This window comes from Felis catus, chromosome E3 (genome assembly GCF_018350175.1).
Source record: "Felis catus isolate Fca126 chromosome E3, F.catus_Fca126_mat1.0, whole genome shotgun sequence".
Taxonomy (NCBI): domain Eukaryota; kingdom Metazoa; phylum Chordata; class Mammalia; order Carnivora; family Felidae; genus Felis; species Felis catus.
In genome coordinates this window covers 4,524,804-4,546,896 of record NC_058383.1, presented here as the reverse complement: position 1 = coordinate 4,546,896, position 22,093 = coordinate 4,524,804, and the positions used below count along the sequence as shown (strand labels likewise).

At 41.8% G+C, this 22,093-nt stretch overlaps 2 protein-coding genes across 9 annotated transcripts in view; one reads left to right on the top strand and one right to left on the bottom strand.

Annotated features, from left to right (window-relative positions):
* Positions 1-3,510, bottom strand: part of LOC105261300 (zinc finger protein 239-like) — a 68,962-nt gene extending 65,452 nt beyond the window's left edge. Inside the window, exons 1-2 of one of the 3 annotated variants that reach the window (XM_045048258.1) lie at positions 1,877-2,356; positions 842-878 (exon numbers count right to left, since the gene is read on the bottom strand). The gene's annotated coding sequence lies outside the window, so the exon portion shown is untranslated. Of the gene's footprint in view, positions 1-841; positions 879-1,876; positions 2,357-3,383 lie in introns of those variants that run through there. The other 2 variants (XM_045048263.1, XM_045048257.1) reach the window with 2 other exon arrangements.
* Positions 2,608-22,093, top strand: part of RNF216 (ring finger protein 216) — a 146,381-nt gene continuing 126,895 nt past the window's right edge. For 5 of the 6 annotated variants that reach the window (XM_045048239.1, XM_045048238.1, XM_045048237.1 and 2 more), the window contains exons 1-3: positions 2,608-2,765; positions 15,574-15,705; positions 21,078-21,211. In XM_045048239.1, the coding sequence (XP_044904174.1) occupies positions 15,639-15,705; positions 21,078-21,211 (201 nt within the window). In that variant the 5' untranslated portion in view covers positions 2,608-2,765; positions 15,574-15,638. Of the gene's footprint in view, positions 2,766-3,592; positions 3,737-15,573; positions 15,706-21,077; positions 21,212-22,093 lie in introns of those variants that run through there. The other variant, XM_045048236.1, reaches the window with a different exon arrangement.

Here is a 22,093-nt window from a genome sequence, read left to right as displayed (position 1 = left end):
CACCCTCGTCGTGGGGCTTCAGCGATCCCTTGGCTCATCATTACCAACAACTGCATCATCTCCAAAATCTCAATGTCAAGCATACCTCTCATTGACCCACTGTCTCCAGCTCCTTTCTTCCCCCTGCATCTAAGTGGGTGGCTGGAGAAAGCCCCATATCCTTGCTGCCTGGCTTCACTTTAAATCTCTGACCACAGAACTCCAGAGCCAGCAAGGCCACAGCATTCAGCTCATCCTGTCTCTCTCCTCTACAAAACTGCAAGATCTTGTACCCGGCCTCACTCTCAGCCAATGTCCCTCCTTCTGGTTTCCCTGAGATTCAGCTCCATTGTATTGCATCTCTGAGCAGCATCTGTCAACACCGATAATTTTCCTCCTTCTTGGAACACTTTGTCTCTATGGCCTCTGAGATATCACACGCTCCTGGTCTTCCTTCCCCTTCACTGGGCTTTCCTCCTCAGCACCCTCCTCTACCTGGCACACGTTGAAGTGACCCTGAGCTCTGTCCTCTCTCCTCTATCTACTCATTCCCTAGGTATGAGTATAGCCAGTCCCAAGGCTTTATACATTATCCATATCTCAGTGACCCCCCATTGTAAATCCCTAGCCTGAGTTATCCTGTCTTTCTGAAGCTTCAGACTCCTATATCCAACTGCCTATTGACATCTCTATTTGAAGGTCTAGCTGGCAATTTAATGTGTCCAAAACACTTTCACTTCTTCCTAGGCCGACCAAAACCTGTCCCTCCCAATTTCCCCCCCTAGTTGTGAGTGGAACCACCATTTACTCAGTTGCACATGCCAAAAACCTTGTGGTTACCCTTGATTCCTTTCTCTCTCACCTCACATCCAATCCACCTGCAAATGTCTCTGTTCTACCTAAAAAAAAAAAAAAAAATCAATCCCTAATGTGATTATTTCTCCCCACCTCCTTCCTGACCATCTTAGTTAAAGTCACCATCACGTAATAATTATTTTGACTCCCGCAATCGCTTCCTAACACATTCCTGCTTCTACTCTAGCTCTCTAGAGTCTGTTGTTCAAATAGCCACCAGGGTCATCTTTGGAAAACGTTCTCGGAAAAATCAGCCCACACCTCTATTCCCAATTCTCTAGTGGCTTCCCATCACAGTTGGAAGAAAATCCAGATTCTGGGGCGCCTGGGTGGCTCAGTCGGTTAAGCGTCCAACTCTTGGTTTCAGCTCAGATCATGATCTTACAGTTCCTGAGTTCCAGCCCCGCATCAGGCTACATGCTGGCAGGCAGGAGCCTGCTTGGGATTCTTGTTCTCTCTTTACCCCTCCCCTGCTCACGCTGTCTCTCTCGAAGTAGATTTAAAAAAAAATTTTTTTTCTGGGGTGCCTGGGTGGCGCAGTCGGCTAAGCGTCCGACTTCAGCCAGGTCACGATCTCGCACTCCGTGAGTTCGAGCCCCGCGTCAGGCTCTGGGCTGATGGCTCGGAGCCTGGAGCCTGTTTCCGATTCTGTGTCTCCCTCTCTCTCTGCCCCTCCCCCGTTCATGCTCTGTCTCTCTCTGTCCCAAAAATAAATAAACGTTGAAAAAAAAATTTAAAAAAAATTTTTTTTAATCAAATTTCTTATCAAGACTTTCTATGAGGGCACCTGAGTAGCTCATTCGGTTAAGCATCCAGCTCTTGATTTGGGTTCAGGTCATGATCTCACAGTTGGTGGGATGGAGCTCCATGTGGGGTTCTGTGTTGACAGTGTGCAGCCTGCTTGGGATTCTCTCTCTCTCCTCTCTTTGTCCCTCCCCCTCCCCCCCAAAATAAATAAATACAGATTTAAAAAAAAAGACCTATGATTTGGCCCCCTACCACCTGGCCAACCCCCATTCCCTACCACACTCGTCTCACTCACCGCACTGCAGGCTCGCTGTTTTTCTAACACGCCAGGCATCTCCCTTGTGCTTGAAGTGTGTTTCCTCCAGGTGGTCACCGTCGCTCTCACCTCCGTATGTCATTCCGTATTCTGCTGAAATGTCCCCTCTTCGGAAGACTCCCTGACCACACCGGTATCCTCATCACATCACGCTCTATCCGTTTCGCTGCTTTATTTTTCCTATGCGTGTTTTTTTTTTTCTTTCCCTGAACACTTTCTGCCCGAACCAGTATTTTAGTTCATTAGTTTACTAGTTAGCGAGTTCCCTAGCTATATACCCACCCGCTAAAACATAAGCTTCAGGAGAACAGGGACCCTCCATACCGTTGTATCCCCAATTCCTAGAACAGTGCCTGGCTGACAGGAACCTCTCCGGAAAATACGTATTGAATGAATGACTTGCCAAAGACAAGGGGTGCAAACAAATGCATATCCAGCGGATTTTCACGGGCACCTGTTTCTGCCCACCTCCACCCCCCCCCACCCCACCCCCGACCTATTCATCTCTAGGGAGATGGCGACACTTCCTAGGGTGGAGGGAAGGGTACCTCAGTTTCCTTCATCCTCCCACCCCGTGGGGGAGTCAAGACTCACTGGGTGGTGAGCGGAAAGGCGTCCCTCTCTATGGTCTTACTCCCCAGGTCCCTCCTCCCTAGCACCCGGCGTGCCTCTATGGTTCTTCCTGTCATTAGTCGGGAGGGGGCGCTGTGCGCAGGCGCGGGGTGAAGCCGCGGCGGGGCCGGAAGGAGTGCAGCGGCAGGCTCGGAGGCGGCGGCGACGAAGCTGTCGGCGGCCGCTCCCGGTGACTAAAAGCCGTGGCGACAGAGGCCGCCGAGCCCGCTTGGCGAGCCGGCGAGCTGAGTGGCGAGTAAGTGTCGGCCGCGGGGCGCGTCCAGCTCCTCGGCAGGCCGTGTGAGGCGAGTGGCGTCTCCGCCCGGCGCCTCCATTAAGCCCCGGGGTGGGGGCGGGGGCGGGGGCCTCGGCCGTGAGGGGCGGCGGGGCCGAGGAGTCGGGGGCGCGGGCCTGGCCCGGCGGCCGTCCCAACGCGAGCGGGCCCGGGGACGCGCGGGGCGCCGCCGAGGGACGCGAGCAGTGGGGCCGGCGGCGAGGCGGGAGCCACAAAGGCGCAGGCGGCCGGCGGACCCTCCCCCGCTCCCGCCACTTCGGGAAGTTTCGCGGGCCGGCCCCCGGCCTGCTGCGCGAAGGCGAAAGCGCCGAAAGACCGAGTTTCCCCGGCGGCACCTCGCGGGAGGCGGCGTCCGTGGAGCCGAGCGCGGCCTGGAGCGCGCGGGCGGCGATGCCCTATGACTTTGAACTCCGGCGCCCCCGGCCTAGGGGCGCCGGGCCTCAGTCCCAAACCCTCCCGACTCGGTTCAGGAGGGCTCTCTTCTCGAGAAAGCCGGCGACTCCCACCCAGCCCTTGCGGGGACATCCAAGTGCGTCAAAACCCTCTGCAGCGCGGGGAACGCGAACCCGTCAAATGTACCTGGAGCGCCGCGCAGTGAACGAGACCGCTGTTCCCGCGTGGGATGTGGCTGAATGCTGTGTGGAACGCTCGTCTCGAAACTTCGGGCCGCTCCAGTCTCGTGCGAGAGCTCCCTGAGCGCCGGCAGGGTCCGATATAAACCAGCCAGGGGGCCTTGTAAATAACTCCAATACAATGTGATAAGTTCCTGGGTACAGCTTGTCCTAGGCGCTCTGCTAATGCAAAGAGAAGATTTTTGTACCCTGCTGGGAGCTGGGAGAGGAGAGGGAAGATTTTAGGACCGACCTCAGTCTTGCACGCTTGCCTGAAGACCGCAAAGAAACAACCTTGCTTTGTTCCGTTTATTATTATAGGTAATTTATTGGGGCTGGGGGCAGGGAGTGGCGTGAACTGGAGGAAACAGCTAGGGAGCCTGGGACCAGATTTTGGATCACCTTAACTCTTAAATAGAGCCTGGCGGCAGCAAGTGAAAGAAGCCTTCCGGCCCCTATGGAGGAATCTGATAAAGGAAGTTGAGATACGAGTCAAGGAGACTGCAAGTTTATGAAATAAGGTAGTTGAGTGAGCCTGTGTTTGCCAACTCCGATAGCTACTATTTAACGAGCGTTCACTATATTCTAGACTGTGTTGAGATATTTGCAGACCTCAGGACTAATTCTCCTGCCTGGCGATGTTATTTTATCTTCATTGTCAGTGAGACAAAACATGATGCTAACCATGTGCTAGACACCACACCGTTTTAAGCATTTTCTTTAAAACTCTCTTAATCTTCAATGATGGGGGTTCTGTTATTGTCCTTAGTTTAAAAAGGAAGAAAATGAGGTGCTGAAAAATAACTTCTTGAGTCACAGGACTGGGTCAGAGCTGGGACTCGAACTCAGTTTGGTTCCATAGTTCGTATTTCTAATAATTCTGCTATGTCTGTAAATGATGTTTTTTCAAAAAGGTCTTCTGGAGTATTTGCTTTGTGCCAGGCAGCGTGCTATGTCCTGTAGCTATGGAATGAATAAGCTGCAGGGTCCTACAATCTCGGAACTGATGTAAGCAGAGGAGATAGCGATTTAACATAGCTTCCCAAGTAAGTGTAGGTTATTGTGGCAGCCACTTTGAAGGGGTGAGATATGTTGTCATTGGGGATGGTCAGGAAAGGTTTATCTGAGGAAGTCGTTTAAAATGAGAAACTGAAGGATGAATGGAGTTAATTTGGTCCGGGAGGCAGTGAAAAGTCATCAGTCAATCAGAGGAGGAAGAAGCATGGCATGTTCAAAGGACTGAACCATTGTCCCTGCAGAATGGTGAATGGGGGAGAGGTGTCAGGTGAGGTTAGCTAGGTCAGCAAGGATCATGTGAGACACCATTTCACAGGCCATGAGATTTTGGTTCTACCATGATGAGATTTTGTGATTTAAAAAAAAAACGAAAACAAAAAGACCCTTAGTGGTATAGGAAAATACATCAGAGGGTAGAACCTGGAGGCATTGTGGGGTAGCAGAGGCACTGTATTCATGAGTTCATGGAGGATTGAACTGTAAAAAAATCATTGAAAAGATTGATTTTTTTTCCCTGTTGTGGATGAGGATGTGCTTGCTTAATCTAATTTCTGAACCAATTTTCAGTTGACATTTGAGGAAAATTTTAAGGTTAATATGTTAAACTGTTTAGTGCACCCACGGAAGATCGTTGAGTTTAATTTTTGGTTTAAAACGTTTCCTATTGTAGAAAGACTAACAAGAGGGTTTGGTTTGGTTTGTTTTGTTTTGTTTTAAGGGAGAGCGCAAGTAAGCAGGGGAGAGGGACACGGACAATTTCAAGAGGGTTCCATGCTCACTTGCAGCCCAACACAAGTCTTGGTCCCATGACGCTGGGATCATAACCTCAGCTGAAGTCAAATGTCGGATGCTCACCTGACTGAGCCATTTTGTCTACATGTTAAAATTTGTGCACATTGTGTTTTCTTATTCTGAACTTACTACCTTCCTTGTTTTTAATAGTGTCACCATCCTCCAGTCACCCAACATCTAGGTCAACTTTGACTCCTTTCTTCCTCTTTCCCGATGGCTGTTTACATACAAAAGTCCTCTAGAATCTAACTGTGGTTGGTATCGTATTTTTTTCCTCGTCCTGCTTACTGTTCCCTCTAGTTCATACTTCTCTGCCTCTTGTTTTCTGGGTTTCCTGCTACCAGATATTTGTACAGTCTTACATATTGCAGTGAAGTTGATTTTCCTAAAGTACAACTTTGTGCATTGCTTTCCATTGGTTAGAAAATAAAATTTGAGCCGCGCTTCAGTTATCCATAGATACATAACAAACCACCCCAGACCTAGTAACTTAATATAGTTTTATTTGTTGGCAATTTTGTGAGTCAGGAGATTGGGAAGGGCTAACCTGGGCTGTTTTTTTCTGATCCACATGTTGCTAGTAGAGGTGGTAGGGTTGGAGGTTCTACTTCCAAAATGCTTTTTCACTCCCATGCCTTGTCAGGGACTACTGGGAGGCTGGGCTCAGCCACATTTTCTCTCTCCACGTGAAGTTAGGGCTTTCCGTGTGATCTCTCCAGCAGGGTAGTCAGAATTCTTAATGGTGTTTCTGGGCTCCAGGAGCCCTAGGTGGAAGTGGCTGTTCTCTTAGGAGCACCTGGGCGGTGGGGGGGGGAGTCAGTTGGTTAAGCGTCCAGCTCTGAATTTTGGCCCAGGTCATGGTCTTGTGGTTCCTGAGATCCAGCCCTGCACTGGGCTCTGTGCCGACAGCGGGGAGCCTGCTTGGGATTCTCTCTCTTCATCTCTCTGCCCCTCCCCTGCTTGCGAGCACACACATTTGCTCTCCCTTTTTCTCTCTTAAAACAAATAAACGTTAAAAAAAAAAGTTATCTTAAAAGCAAAGTTTGGAACTAGCACAGCATTCAGTTTAGCTTAAATACAGCTATCTTGGCTAAGCTTCCCTATCTGCCCTCTCCCAACTGGGATAGTGTCTTTATCGCACAAATACTTCATTCCTTTGTGCTAATTTGTAGTGTACTTAATTGTGTGCGTAGTTTCTCTCACTGTCCGGACTCCCCCAAGTTTTTTGAGGCAAGATCCATGTTGGGTTTTCCTGTGATGCATAACAACTTTTTTATACCATGTGGCAAGAACATAATAAATATTTGCTGAACTCTTTATCGTCTAGAAAAGTCAGAACGTATAAGAAAGCAAAAAAGTATAACTGCCTGAAACTTAATACTTAGTAATAACCTCACTAACTTTTTGTTTTGTTGATTTAATGCTGATTAACTGTTAGTACAGACTTCCAATAAATAGGTATCCAGATAATGGTTAAGATGAGAAGCTAGAATGTGAGTGAAGAGCAATAATCACTTATAGACACTTGAGAAACCATTCTGGGAAGAGGTGCTGTGCAGCGGTATGACATGGGCATGTCAGCTTCTCCCAGATTATGCCTGGCTCGGCTTTGCCTACCTTTCTCTGGAGTGGCCAAAGAGATTAACTCGTTAAGTGGGAAACATCTTTTATTACCCCAAAATCAGTGTTGCAGAAGTGACCGACACATTGATGGAGATTACTCTGGAAAGTGGTAACACTACAAAACCCCAGGACCATGCAGTATTATATTAGGAACCTGTAGAAGGAAAAATGGAGATGTAACATGAATAGAAGAATGAGAAGAAGATTATTTATAGTTGAAGAAAATCCTGATGAACTGATTGTGGTCTCTTAATCAGACTCTGGTTCTGTATGGCTCTGTTGAACAGCTCCGGACTCTTGACAGAGGAAGATGTTTTTGGAGCCACTCATTCATTCAGCCACTGTGTGAGATGCAGGAAATACAGCTATGAATAAGATAGTCAAGGACATGTGGAGAACATGATTCAGATGTGGACTTTTTCATATGTTGGTACATCCACCCAAGGAAAAGAAGGGGATTTGAAAAATAGTTGTAGGAGGCAGAAGAGAAAACAGAATTGTCATCTAATTTTGTTAAGTTTTTACAGTATAGTAGTACTACCTAAGATTCTCCACGGAATAATGAAGTGATGAAATATATGCTAATTTTTGGTTCTGGGTTGGAAGCATCAACTGCCTTATTGACTATATAGTCATAAACGTACATATGAAAATTTTTACAATACGAGGAAGAGGCAAGATAAAATACTCTCTTAGGTAGCATTTCCAATTTCTGGATTCCACATTTATTTAACCATTTTCTTCAGCTGTTTGATCAAGAACCTACTTCCACAGAAAAAATGAAGTTTCTTATAGAAAGAAGTAAAAGTTTAACTGTGAATAGTTCTAATAAAACTAGTAAAAAGTAACCTGGAAAAGGAAAATAAAGCCCTTCCCTCCCCCAACGTTTGTATGTATCACTGACTAATCAATAAACACTATACATGTGTGTACTTGGGATAAAAAAATTCTTGTTTTGTTGGCATTTACCATTTACAAATGGCCTCTGATTTCATCTTCCACCACAGCCTTACAAGGTAAGAATAGCTATTTTCATTATAGGAAATAACAGTCATAATGTGACACTTGCTGTGTGCCAGGTACCGTGCTAAACACTTCATATATTTAATGCAGTTCATCTTAAAACCACTATTCTCGTTTCACAAATGAACTAGGTCCAAGAAATTAAGCAATTTATGCAGTCACTGATTGACTAGATGGTGAAACCAGCATTCATGCTTAGGTAGTTTAATCTGAAGCCTGAATGAGAGGACATGACCTTTGTAGAGGAGCTAGTCAGGAGGAGGAGTTCTATCGTCAGACTCCTTTTCTCACTGCAACTTGGGGTCTTTTTATGTACCACTCATTTGTGCAGAATCTTGCTCTTAAAGCACCACGAGTAATCTGTTCAACCACAAGTTTGACATTTTAACTAAATTAGGTAGATGTAAAATGAATCACATTTCTGTTGGATTTCTGTCGTAAAATTGAAGGAATTTTGTGGTGAAACAAGAAACTTGACTAGTAGAATTAAGTGTTCAGAATACTTTTAAAAAATTGTATTTGGAAGAAAAGTAAAGTTCTTGAATAGATGCAGTTCAAATTTGACATCAGAGCTCTTACCTTTCTCCTGTGCTCTTTGTAAATGATGTCCTAATTATTATTTCAAGTGAGATTTGTAATTTTTAAAAATTGAGTTACCTTTGTCCAGGTATAGATAACCAGAGAATTCTGTTGTAAGACTTAAAAAGTCTTGATACACAACTTAGTATTCTCTAAGTTGGAAAAATTCTAATGTTAATTTGACTTTTAAGTCTTTGTAGACATCATTTAATGAGAAGCCAGGGTCTGGGGACCTACTTTCTCTAAAGCACGTGGTTTCTCCCAGGAAGGCAAAGAAAATTGAGATTTTCTTAGAAGGAAAAACATTGAGTGGGTGGGTTATAGATGGGATCTTGGGACTAAAAGGGCCCCATGGCAGTTAGAATTGTCCTCCTTTCGTTCTTAATTATTTTCATTTTCCTAATTTTCATCAAATTAAAGCAAGAAAATGGCTCAAAAATCAAAGTGCAGGAAGATTTAAAAGTAGTTCTCCCCTCATGACGCCCCAACTACTGTTTCACAGAGGCAACCACTTCTTTTTTTTTTTTTTTTTTTCTTATAATGGCTTTTGTTTGCCTAACTTTTCTATTGTGAAATACAGTACACACAAAGAAGTTTCACCCCAGACTGAGCTTGGGCCTGTGCCTAAACTAAACTTTATCTAAATGAAGTCATTCAATACATACTTTCTTATGTCTGGATTCCTTCACTCAACCTTTATGTCTTGGGGTCCATCCATGTCGTGTGTGTGACTTCACAATGGTTTGGGTTTTTTTTTTTTTGTATTGTTTTTAATTGTGTGAACATAGCACTGGATATCTGTCCATTCCTTCGTTGATGTGAGTCGTTTTTAGTTTTTGGCTCTTAGAAAAATACTGCCGGGGTGCCTGGGTGGCTCAGTCGGTTAAGCAGCTGACTTCGACTCAGGTCATGATTTCGTGGTCCATGAGTTCGAGCCCCGTGTTGGGCTCTGTGCTGACAGCTCAGAGCCTGGAGCCTGTTTCAGATTCTGTGTCTCCCTCTCTCTGACCTTCCCCCGTTCATGCTCTGTCTCTCTCTGTCTCAAAAATAAATAAACGTTAAAAAAAAAAAGAAAAAAATACTGCTGTGAACATTCTTATACATAGACCTGGTGCATATAAGCTAAAGTTCTATAATCTGGATTGCTAGTGGTGGGCTGTTGGGTCAGAGCATATCATCTTCCACTACAATTTATGATAAAACATCAAACTTTATCATATTTTTTTTCTTTAAGTTTATTTTTTATTTATTTTGAGTGAGTGAGCAGGGGAGGGGCAGAGAGAGAGGGTGAGAGAATCCTAAGCAGGCTCCTCACTGTCAATGCAGAGCCCAGTGCGGGGCTCAAACTCTCGAACCATGAGATCATGACCTGAGCTGAAGTCAGACATTTAACCAACTGAGCCACCCAGGTGCCCCTTAGCAATTCTGTGGGTATATACTATTTTGTGAGGGTTTTCTTACCCTTCAAAATGAAACACCCATATTTAAATGAATTTTTTTTATGTTTATTTTTGAGAGAGACAGAAACAGGATGTGAGTGGGTTAGGGGGCAGAGAGAGAGGGAGACACAGAATCCTAAGCAGGCTCCAGGCTCCGAGCTGTCAGCACAGAGCCCAACACGGGGCTTAAACTCATGAGCTGTGAGATCATGACAGCCGAAGTCGGATGCTCAACCGACTGAGCCACCCAGGTGCCCCTAAAACACCATATTTAGAACCACGTAAAACAAATGTATGGCGTAATGAATTATAAGATGCTTGTACTCACCACCCAGTTTAAAAAGTAGACCACCGTCAGCATCCTCCCACATATCCTGTCCTGATCATAACTCATTCCTTCCCCCTAAAATTATTAGTCTGACTTTTATAGTCATTTTCTTGTATTTCTCTATGGTTTTATCATCCAAGAGTACATCCCTAGGTATTATAAACTCATTTTAAAAATTTGATGCATATGGGACGCCTGGGTGGCTCAGTCGGTTAAGTGTCCGACTTCAGCCCAGGTCATGGTCTCACGGCTTGTGAGTTCAAGCCCCGCATCAGGCTCTGTCCTGACAGCCTGGAGCCTGCTTCTGATTCTGTGTCTGCCTCTCCCTCTACCCCTCCCTAGCTCATGCTCACACACACACACACACACACACACACACACACATACTCTCTCTCTCTCTCTCTCTCTCTCTCTCTCTCTCTCTCTCTCAAAAATAAATAAACTTAAAAAAAAAGATTAAAAAAAATAAAGATTTGATGTATGTTTTAAATCTAAGGTTCTTCTTCCATTCCTTTTCTTTTTTCCTTATAACTTAATTGTTGTTGAACCTGAACTGTTTGACCCGTAGTTTCACAGAGCCTAAATATGTGTTCATCATACTTCTAAGAAATTATCATTCCCCTATAGAGAGAGCCTTTTTAGACAATTTTTCCCCCTAACCCTCCCCATTAATTACTAAGGAATAAGATTTTGCTGGGTGAAACTGAATTTTGAAGAGTCACAAGCCATTGTAACACCTTAAGGTCTTTTCACACTCTTGCAAAAGCACTCCCATTGAGAATACATGGTCTGGATTGCATACTTAGGGTGCAATTCAAAATTTCATTTTTTTCCTCGAGCTTCTATTCTAAAAATGTGGCTGAGTCCAGATCCTTCACCAAACTCTGGTTCAATCTCTTTCACAAGGCTGTAGCTAGTGTGTTCTTTTCTCAGAATGCACTTTTGTCTTGTCTCTGTGATGTTAGCAGCCAGTGATTTGCAAAGTCAAGATCCAGTAATTCATTAAGGATTACAAAATGATCATATCTTAATTGAATTTTTTAATTGATATTGGAATACTTTTATAAAGAAACCATTTTCTTACCCTCTATTTGGTTATCCAGTGATTTATAGTTTATATAGGAAAGACAAGAAAATACCTGAATCTGTGCCTTGATTTTACCAATTTTAAAGATAATGTGTCGGTTGATATCATACTTTGAAAATGACCTGTTAAAAAAAAAATTATTGGGGCACCTGGGTGGCTCGGTCAGTTGAGTATCCGACTTCGGCTCAGGTCATGATCTCATGGCTCGTGGGTTTGAGCCCCATGTCGGGCTCTGTGCTGATAGCTCAGAGCCTGGAGCCTGCTTCTGATTCTGTGTCTCCCTCTCTCTCTGCCCCAACCCACTTGCATTCTCTCTCTCTCTCTCAAAAATAAACATTAAAAAAAAATTTTTTTAATAATTACGAACACTTGTATATATTTTCTTCAGAGAGTCATGTCATATTATTATGTTTATTGGTGCTCAGAATGTTCTATGTTTGGCCAATGGGCACCTCTTCAGAACTTTTTTTTCTTTGAGTCATTCTGACAGGACCCAGTCTTTGATAGGTAGTTTTTGATAGTTTCCGTGATATGTGATGGGACAAGATGTTGTAGGCTCATTTTGTACATTTCTTGCTTCAGATATGGAATTAGTAATTTCTCCCAAAAATCCCTGGTTTCTTTTGGTGGGAAATAGTATTTCAAGACCATAACTTAGGGGCGCCTGGGTGGCTTAGTTGATTAAGCATCTGACTCTTGGTTTCAGCTCAGGTCATGATCTCACGGTTTGTGAATTTGAGCCCCACATCGGGCTGTGCGCTGATGGTGTGGAGTCTGCTTGGGATTCTCCCTCTCTCTCACTGTCTTTCTCTCCCTCCCCCTCCCCCCCCCCCCCACAAATAAATAAACTTTTAAATCAAGACCGTGATCTAGGCACTACAGATGCTGATTGCTACAAGTAAATTGTTGTTTTCAGGCCTTTTTTTTTTTTTTTTTTTGTACAGAACTAAAATATTTTCGTTCACACTAGTATTTATAACTTAAGACTATTAGGGTTTTACTTTTCTATAAGTAAAATTTCTTTTTTCCACATGGAGAATCTTGATTCTCAAGGACATAGGGATTAATAGAACTAGAATATTCCATAACTCCTAGTTTTTTTATCTTATATGCACACAGCTATCAGAATGAAAGTCTCAGAACATCACAACCAATATGATTACATTCCTTTAAAATTTTGCATATGCTTCCCCTCCCCATAGTTTTTATAATTGTATTGTATTGTTAGATTTTAGTTAGCATTTAATCTTTGTGCTACAAGTAATTACACATTTAATGTTCACTACCAGTCTTCGTGGTGGTGTCTTTAGTCATTTTGGTTGCCTGAAGTTTATTTTTCTGTCAATTCCTCAGGAAGGACCTGTAGAAGCAATCAGTATTCCATAGGTTCTTATATGTTGATAAATTTGTGCCCCTTTTCTTTGAAATTATTTTTGCTGGATACGAAATATCTGGCTCCCATTTAAAAAAAAATTTTTTTTTTGAGAGAGACTGAGAGGGGAAGGAGCAGAGTGGGAGAGAGAATTCCAAGCAGGCTCCACACTTAGTGTGGAACCCGACGCAGGGCTCACTCCCACAACTCTGGGATCATGACCTGAGCTGAAATCAAGAGTTGGATGCTCAACCGACTGAGCCACCCAGGTGTTCTCTGGCTCCCATTTTTTAAAAAAAGAATTTGACTCCATTTGCTAATGGCATAAAGCATCACTGTCAACGTCTATTATTAATCTAATTTTCATTCTTTTATATGTCTCAAGCTCAGGTCCTAAAGGGACCTCTTTTCTTTAAAGTCCTGTAATTTCACTAGAATGTGTCTTGATGGTTGTCATTTTGGGTGAGGGATTTTTTGTTTTAGGTATATACGGGGTTGTTTCAAAATGTGGTCTTTTAACTTTTTTTTTATTTATTTAATTTATTAATTAAATAATTAAATAATTAAAGTTTATTTAATTATTTTGAGAGCGAGAAAGAGAGAATGTAAACAAGCAGGGGAGGGCCACAGAGAGCATCCCAAACAGGCTTCATACAGTAAGGGCAGAGCCTGACACAGGGCTCGATAACATGAACTGTGAGATCATGACCTGAGTTGGATGTTCATCTGACTGAGCCACCCGGGCGCCCCTCGACATTTTCACGTTTGGAAAATTTTTTTTTACATTTCAGTTTTTAGTATTCTCTTCCCTTTTGAGTTATTCAAGAGCTGCTGTTTGTTCTGTTAGACAGTCTTGGCCTTGATTATTTGTTCCTTTGTCTCTTTATTTTTCTATTTAAAACTTTCCTCCTTTCACCTTTTAGTTCTTCTAAGCAGTATGTGTTGTGTTCATTCACACTTGTGTTCCTTCTAATTTTGTCTTCACTCCTAAAGCTTTTTTTCCTTTTATTTCTAATTCTTTCCTGAGAGCTGTCATTCCATTTGAGTATTTTTAGTTCTGATTTATGTTGTTTTATGGCTTGTGTACTTTTTAAGTGTCCTTTAGGTTGTCTCCTCTTCCGGGCGTGTATTCATTAATTATAGGGATGTTGTTTTGCTTCTTGTTTTTCTTAGAACTTTATATGAGCTTTGACATCAGCTCTCTTCTTTGCTCATTTGTAATGAAATTGGTTTTCTTGGACTTCCAGGAGAGTAGTTTGGGATAGCTTTTCTAGCTTCACCGAACTCCTTTTTCATGCAGTGTTCAAAATACGATACCTTGCTTTTTGAGATTTCCTGGCTTTGTCCTCTGTTCTCATGTAGACCTGCCTTCTCTCCTTTCTTTCTGTTGTCTCTTTTTACTCAGTGTCACTCTTCCCAGCTTTTCATCTTGTAAGGGAGCCCTGCTAGATCAGGTTTGAAACTTTCTGGGTCCTAGGCTGCTTCACTCCTCCCAGACCTTAACATGCATCCCTTGCATTCACCCACTTTTGAGCTGAGCAAACCCCTTCCTGGTGTTCACAGCTTTCTCAGATTAGCCTGTGTGCTTTTCAGTAGATAACCTGTTGGTTGTCTGGGGCTTATCCTCACGTCTGAATGATTCCGTGTGTTTTCTGAGGCACAAATGGTACTTCAAAGATCATGTGGCTCTTGGTGATATGAGTCCTCACGGGCTCATATTTTGGGGTTTAAGTTATTCTTAGCTTTTTTTTTTTTCTAACTTGGAATTTTTGTAATTCTTTTTTTAATGTTTATTTTTGAGAGAGAGCGCGCTGGTGGGGTGGGGTGGAGGGTGGGGGGGACAGAGGACCTGAAGCAGGCTTCACTCTGACAGCAGCGAGCCCAATGTGGGGCTTTAACTCATGAACCATGAGATGATGACCTGAGCTGAAGTTGGACGTTCAACCGACTGAGCCACTCAGGCGCCCTGGAATTTTTTGTTTTTAGATGAAAATAAAAGCTTAGTTCAAAAGCTGTGGTGCTGCCATCTTGTCAGAATTCCTTTGTGGTTTCAGTTTACATTACTCTGATGTCTCATAATGTTGGGCACCTTTTCATTTGTTTACTGGCCTTTTGGGTTTCCTCAAGGTACTCAACATTGGGAGTTCAAATCTTTTAGCTCATTTTTCCTTTAAGTTGTCTGGTTTGTTTTTCAATCAGCATGTAAGCATTCTTCATATTTGTTGAATAGGAGCCCTTTGTTATGTGTATTGCAGATTTTTTCTCCTGTTGACTTGCCTTTCATTCTTAATTTCTCTGGTGGGGGCACCAGGATGGCACAGTCGGTTAAGTGTCTGACTCTTGGTTTCACCTCAGGCCATGATGATAGCCATTCTAACAGGGTTCGGATGATAGCTTGTGGTTTTGATTTGCATTTCCCTGGTGATTAGTGATACTGAGCACCTTTTCATGTACCTGTTGGCCATTTGAATATCTTACTGGAAAAATGTCTATTTAGGTCCTTTGCCCATTTTAAAATTGGATTACTTGGTTTTGGCTATTGAGTTGCGGGAGTTCTTTGTATATTTTTGTATTTGAACCCCTTACCAGATATTATGAGTTGGAAATATTTCCTCTCATTCTATAGGTTGCTATAATGGAGTTTTTAAGTGTATTTTTTTATTCTTTATTTGTTCCATCTGTTCTTTAATTCTTTATTCCTATTTTATATGTTCTTATGCAATAATTAGTTATTTTTTAATTATTCTTTTCCCCCACCATTAGCTTTTTTGTTATGCATTCTTTTATTATTTTCTTTAGTGGTGTTTTCACCATAAGCTTAGAATGCTACCTTGACCAAATATGTGGGAAGAGTTTCGATAATCCCTCATTCTTAGTATTCTTTTTTTTCTTTTTCAGACCCTTTTGAATAGTCACCATGTTCAGATATTAGCAAGCACGTATGTACATGTCTGCGTTTGAAAATGGCAGAGGGAAACAACAATGAAGAGGTAATTCACTTGAACAACTTTCACTGCCACCGGGGACAAGGTAAGTGTTCTCACTTTCTTCCTTTCATCATTGCTTTCTCCTTTTATGTTACAGTTACATAGTCTTTGGAATGAACCTATTTTGCACCTCGTAGATCCCAGAGACATTTCATTTTTAGACATCAGAACATCTGATGTAATGGACTCATCGGTCTAAAACTTTGTGTCAAATGGTAATACCTGCTGGCATGAATGAAGTTTAAAAATGTTTCCTCACAACTGGATTCATAAGCTATTAATGAGCAAGTCAAAAAGAGCTGTGAATGTGCAGTCATTGGATCTTAGGAAGTGAAGTGGGAATATAGGAACAGTGGCAGTTCTGTTTTTGAAGAAATGGGGTCTTCAAAGGAGGGCTCCTCCAGGCCTGTATGCTCTAGAGGTACTGAAAGTGATGCTGGAGCGTTTTTGCCCCCTCATATGGTGCTTAATTTAATTTTTTGCCAGGAGATTCTGGTTGCCTTACAGGGAATTTTATTTTATTTTATTTTTAAATGTTTATTTTTGAGAGAGAGAAAGAGACACCAGGGAAAGGATGGGGAGGGAGGGAGGGAGGGAGGGGGGAGAGAGAGAGAGAGAGAGAGAGAGGGAGGGAGGGAGGGAGGGAGGGAGGGGGAGGGAGAGAGAGAGAGAGAGAATGAGAATCCCTCTACGCTATCAGCACAGGGCTCAAACCCACAAACTGTGAGATTGTGACATGAGCTGAGATCAAGAATTGGGCGCTTAACCAATTGAGCTACCCAGGCACCCCCTTACAGGGAATTTTAGAACATGTATTCATTTTACAGTATTTAAAATTTGGGCAAGTTCATTGATTCTTAAAGGGAAAGGAGCCTGTATTTATGTAACATTCCTATATGCAATTTTCTGTCAAATCCTACTTCACATTTACACTTCGGCTGAAAGGAAAAAATTCATGCTGATGAGTAGGGAAAAAGTATATTTTACAAGTATAGATTCCATGGAAGAAATTATACCATTTTTTGTTGCTGTTTTTTTCCTATTAATGTTTTGTGCTTATGAAGATTATTTTTTTCCCAGTAGAGTGTAAATTATATACATTTGGCTTTCAGACAACATTTGAAGTTGAACAGATTTTATTAAGCAAATATATTGAGAAAAATAAATTAACATGCTTAAACTAGGCACATTATGAATGCAAAAGAAGTACTAATTTTTTGAGAATTTTATTATTAATAGTTTATTCTAATTTGGTAGTGAGTGTAACCATAATTCACTGTGATTGAGAAAGCTTTAAATCTTAGCTATAATTTGTATATGTGATCATTTCTATAATTTTTCCACATGTATATCAAATTAATGTTGTAGTAGTGTTTTAACTGGGTTTTAAATATACTTGAACAGAATTTCAGAACATCTAATTCCTTTGAGGAAATTACTGACTTTGGAAGCATTTTTTTCTGTGAGACAAGGTTTATGTATTTTGCACCCAGCATGAGGATATTTTTTTAGGCGTGCAGAGTTGTTTTGTTTTTATTAGCTGTGGTGTTTTCACCATAATTTTTATTGTGCCAACCCCTGTAAGGTTTTCTTTTTTAATTTTTAAATCATCTTTATTGAAGTATAATTTACTTAAATAAATGCACACATTTTAATTGTATAGTTCAGTGAGCTTTGAAAAATGAAGGTACCCATAGACCACCCATTTCTGTCCTACCACAAAGGTTCGTTTCTGCCCCATCTGTGGTCAGTCCTCACCCCACTCCTGGCCTAAGGAGACCGCTGATCTGCTTCATATAAATGGAACCGGACAGTGTGTACTCTTTATGCCTGAATTTTTCTGCCCAGCAGAGTGGTTTGAGATTCATCCACGTTGCACGTATCAGTAATTAAATCCTTTTTAGTTGCTGAGTAGTATGTACCTAGAATTCTATATGCAGTGAAAATGGGCTTAAAAATGAAGGTAAAATAAAGGTTAAAAGTACAAGAATGAAAAAAGATGGGTTATGCAAATCGTAGCACAAAAAAAGAGCTGGTATGTCTATGTGTTATCAGGTAAAATAGACATTTTAGCCCAAAGTATTAATATTAAGATAGAGTTCATGATGATAAAAGGGTTATTGCACTGGAAAGAAAACATTTCTAACCTCTATACACTCAGTAACAGGATGTCAAAAGCAAAAATTGACAGAACTAAAAGAAGAAATGGATAAATCCACAATCAGAGTGGGAGATTTTAAATGTATTTTTCACCAACTGATGCAAGCATACGCAAACATTTGTATGAACATAGAACATGGAAGAACATAATCAACAAATTTGACATAATAGATAGATGGTACTGCACCCAATGTATTTACCGAAATTGACCATATTTTGAGCCACCAAACAGAGTCAGAGGATTGAAATCATATAGATTTTGTTCTCTAACCATGCTGGAATTAAGTTGTAAATCAATTACAGAAATATAATTAGAAAATCCCTGTACGTGGAAAACAAGAATACACTTCAGAACAATTTATGGTTCAAAGAAAAAGTCACAATGGAAATTAGAAAATATTTTTAATTGCATGGTAATGAAAATACAATCTTGAAGCTCATGAGATTCATCTAACTGAACAATCTAAACCAGAGCTCAGCAAACTTTTAAGAGCCAGCGAGTCACTATTTTTGTCTTATAAGTCATGTGGTCTCTGTTGCAGCTACTCAGCTATATGTTAAATTGAAGGCAGGGGCACCTGGGTGGCTCAGTCAGCTAGGTGTCTGACTTCAGCTCAGGTCTCAATCACATGGTTCGTGAGTTCGAGCCCCGCATTGGGCATTGGGCTCTCTGCTGTCAGCGCAGTGCCTGCTTTGGATCCTCTGTCCCCCTCTCGCTGCCCCTCACCTACGTGTGCTCTCTCTCTCTCTCTCTGTTTTTATTTTTCTCTCTCAAAAATAAAAAGCATTCTAAAAAATTATTTTAAAAAAAGTGAAGGCAGCTGTAGATCATATATAAATGAATGAGCATGGCTATGCTCCAGTGAGGACAGGAAGTAGCGGGTACCATCCCACACTGCTGGTGGGAATATAAATTGGCATAATTTGGAAAATTATTTGGCATCGTCCACTAAAATTGAACATATGCTTCCCATATAATTCAGCTCTTCTCCTAGAACATACCCAACTGAAATGAGCACACCAAGAGACGTGTGTAAGAATGTTCAGTATCCAAAATTGCCAAGACTGGCACCAACCCAAAAGTCCATTGACAGAAGAATAAATAACTTGTAATGTTGTCACGTGGTGGACTGCGGATAGCAGAGAGAGCTGCTGCACATGCCACCACATGGATACGTGGAACCAGTATTTGCAAGAAAGCCAGAAATGAATGCATACTCAGAAACAGACACAACTAGTCTGTGGAGTCAGGAAGCTTTTAATGTACTCGAAATGTTGTATTTACTGACCTTGGTGATGGTCATCCAGTTGTGGGCCTTTTGTATTCATGAAGTTATATTTTTGATTCGTAGACTTTGTTACACTTTAGTTTTTTAAACTATTTTTTTTCAAAGCTAACGTGTTTATACATGGTGTGCTGGGGGAGTATTTTGCCAACCATTGGACCTCGCTATGAGGTGAGAAGCTTCAAGCCAGCTTTTTCATTGGGTCTTCCAAGGTGGTCTCTAAGTGTTTTTTTTTTCTTGGACCAGTTCTTCCAGAGAGGAGTCTACAGTTTCCTGCATATGGAATCTAAGACTGGCTGCCAGCATTCTGGGAGCTAAGCAACAGAAAGCATCCAGGGCCTCGTTCGTTATTCTATTTCACGGGCACCTCTTTCCTCTCTTGACCCCGTGCCTGGTGTCTAGTACTCTGCCTCAACGTCTCTTCACAACGGACCTCCTCAGGGTGGGGTTTTTGGAGTGGCCGAGGAGCTTGGCAAATTCTCTCCCCAAAACCAGTGATAAAATGAGACAAAATTGTCAAAAACAGCCATTTAATGACTGGAAATGACCAAAGGCATATAATGATTGAGAACATTCAGGAAAATCTAGAATTCTGCAGCATGTATTAGGCCAGCTCTGGTTGGTTGTCCCCCCTGCAGGCTGCGGGTTTGAGCCTTCTGCACTAACCTTTTTTAATGTTGAAGAAGTGGATGCTTGCTGAAGTTCGATAACAGCCTCATATGGCTGGCATATGGTAGAGCAGAGACTTGGACCTCGGAGGTCGAAGCTTAGATTTTACAGACTTACCTGCTTTAAACTGCTGTCCCCACAGCTCTGTCACAGGGATGAATCATGTGAGATAATTGACCTCAGATTGCTGTTCAAATTGTTGGGTGCCATAAAAATAAATGAGGCGTTAACCTTGAGAAAGATATTAGAGCTTTAATGGAAAAATTTCAGTGTTTGTAATGATGATGCCTCTTTTCTCGTTTTGTTTTTTCTCCCCCCTAACCTTTTCTCTAGGACACTGAATGCATTTTCTCTTCGTTGCTTCTTTTAAGCTTTAACATTCCCCTGGGTCAGGCAGGAAAAAATTAACAGTTTGTGTTATTCAGTGATTCAAATTGGACACGCTCTATCTTCAGACAAAAAAAAAAGTTAGAAACTTTGAACATATAGTAATCCGGATAGTTGTATTTAAAAGGAAATTAGGAAAGTTCTGTTGTTTACCGTCATGGATACTAAATGGTGTTTAAAACACTCAACTGTGGGGCGCCTGGGTGGCTCAGTCGGTTGAGCGTCCGACTTCGGTTCAGGTCGTGATCTCACAGTTTGTGGGTTCAAGCCCCGCATCAGGCTCTGTGCTGACTGCTTGCTCAGAGCCTGGAGGCTGCTTCAGATTCTGTCTCCTTCTCTCTCTGCCCCTCCCCCACTCACGCTTTGTCTCACTCTGTTTCTCAAAAATAAATAAAATGTAAAAAAAAAATTTTTCCTAATAAAAATTTAAAAAAATAAAACACTCAACTGTGTTTGCATAAATGATTTTTAAGGTTTATGTCTAAGGTGAGTAAATTTTGATATTTTAAATATTAAATGAAATTTTACCGTGTTTGAGTGAAAGTTTTTTCAGACCGATCCGTTAAATAAAACAATGTTTATTCCCTGGGAGGAGTAGAGATGAGGGGGAGACCGTGATTTCACTTTTTAAAAATTTGCAGTGAGGATTTTATCAACAGATTTTTCCAACCTTGTATAAGAAAAAGTTGATAATACTGTCAGATTATTTCTTTGGATTCCCAAAGTGTATTATTACGAAGATCTCCATGGAAACCTGGCTGTTAATATTTGGGTGCACATGCTGCTTGAGGAGATAAGCTAACATACCAGTAGCTTGGCTTTAGGCTTGACCCTTTTTATGCCAAAATTGAATTAAAAGACTGAATGTGATTGTGCCCGCCTCCTGGTAAACGTGTTCTCTGCCTCCTTTTAGACTGGATCAATCTCAGAGATGGACCCATCACCATATCTGACTCCTCTGATGAGGAAGGGGTTCCCATGCTGGTCACCCCAGCTCCTCAGCAACATGACGAAGAGGACCTGGATGATGATGTCATCCTGACGGAAGTGAGTTTTCTTAAACTTACCCTGATGAGGCATCATTGCAAGTTAGTGATCTGATTCTTCAGCCCCAGGGCAGTGGGAGGTAGGGCCTTGTAGGACACCTGAGAGCACCGCTCGCTCGTGCAGCCTGTGCCGCTGCATGTGTGCTGTCACCCTGCATCTCTGAGAGCAGTACCTTTTTACCCCGCCCAGTGTCCCCATAGCTTTAGAGGCCGTATGTTTTGGTCTGTTTCCGGACTTCTGCACTATTGGCTCTATTTGTGCATGAGTCTGCATTGTTGTAATCACTAAATCTTATCATGCGTCTTAATATCAGGTAGTGTTTATCTCCCCTTTGTAACTCTACATTTTTCAGAATCATCCTGGATGTTTTTGTGCTATTTTTATACAGATCTTGAGGTCAGCTTTTCTAATTCCAAAAGGTAGATAAATTCAGAACACATGTTATTGTTAAGTTTACAGAACAATTTTTATAATACTGACCCTTTCTAACTTTCTCCTTCCATTCGGTCTGGACTTCCTTTATATCCCTCAGCCAGAGTGTTCTGAATTTTTCTTACTATAAATCTTAAACATTTTTTGTTGTTTCTTTCTGGTTATTTTCTCTTTTCTGTCGCTTTTGTAAATGGCATCTTTTTTCCCACTGTTCCTTTTAACCATTTTTCTTTTTTAGTTGAAGAGTCTGTTGGGTTTTATGATAATTTCATACTCAGGTCACCTTATTTTTATTGTCTGTAGTTGTTTTTCAGTTGACCCTATTAACTTCTCAAGGGATGGCATCTGATCTAGCTGGAAATAAAGATACTTGCAGTTTCTCCCTTTCCAGTTTTTATATTTTTCTCTTACCTAATTAAATTATACCTTAATAGTGGTAATAGGAATGAG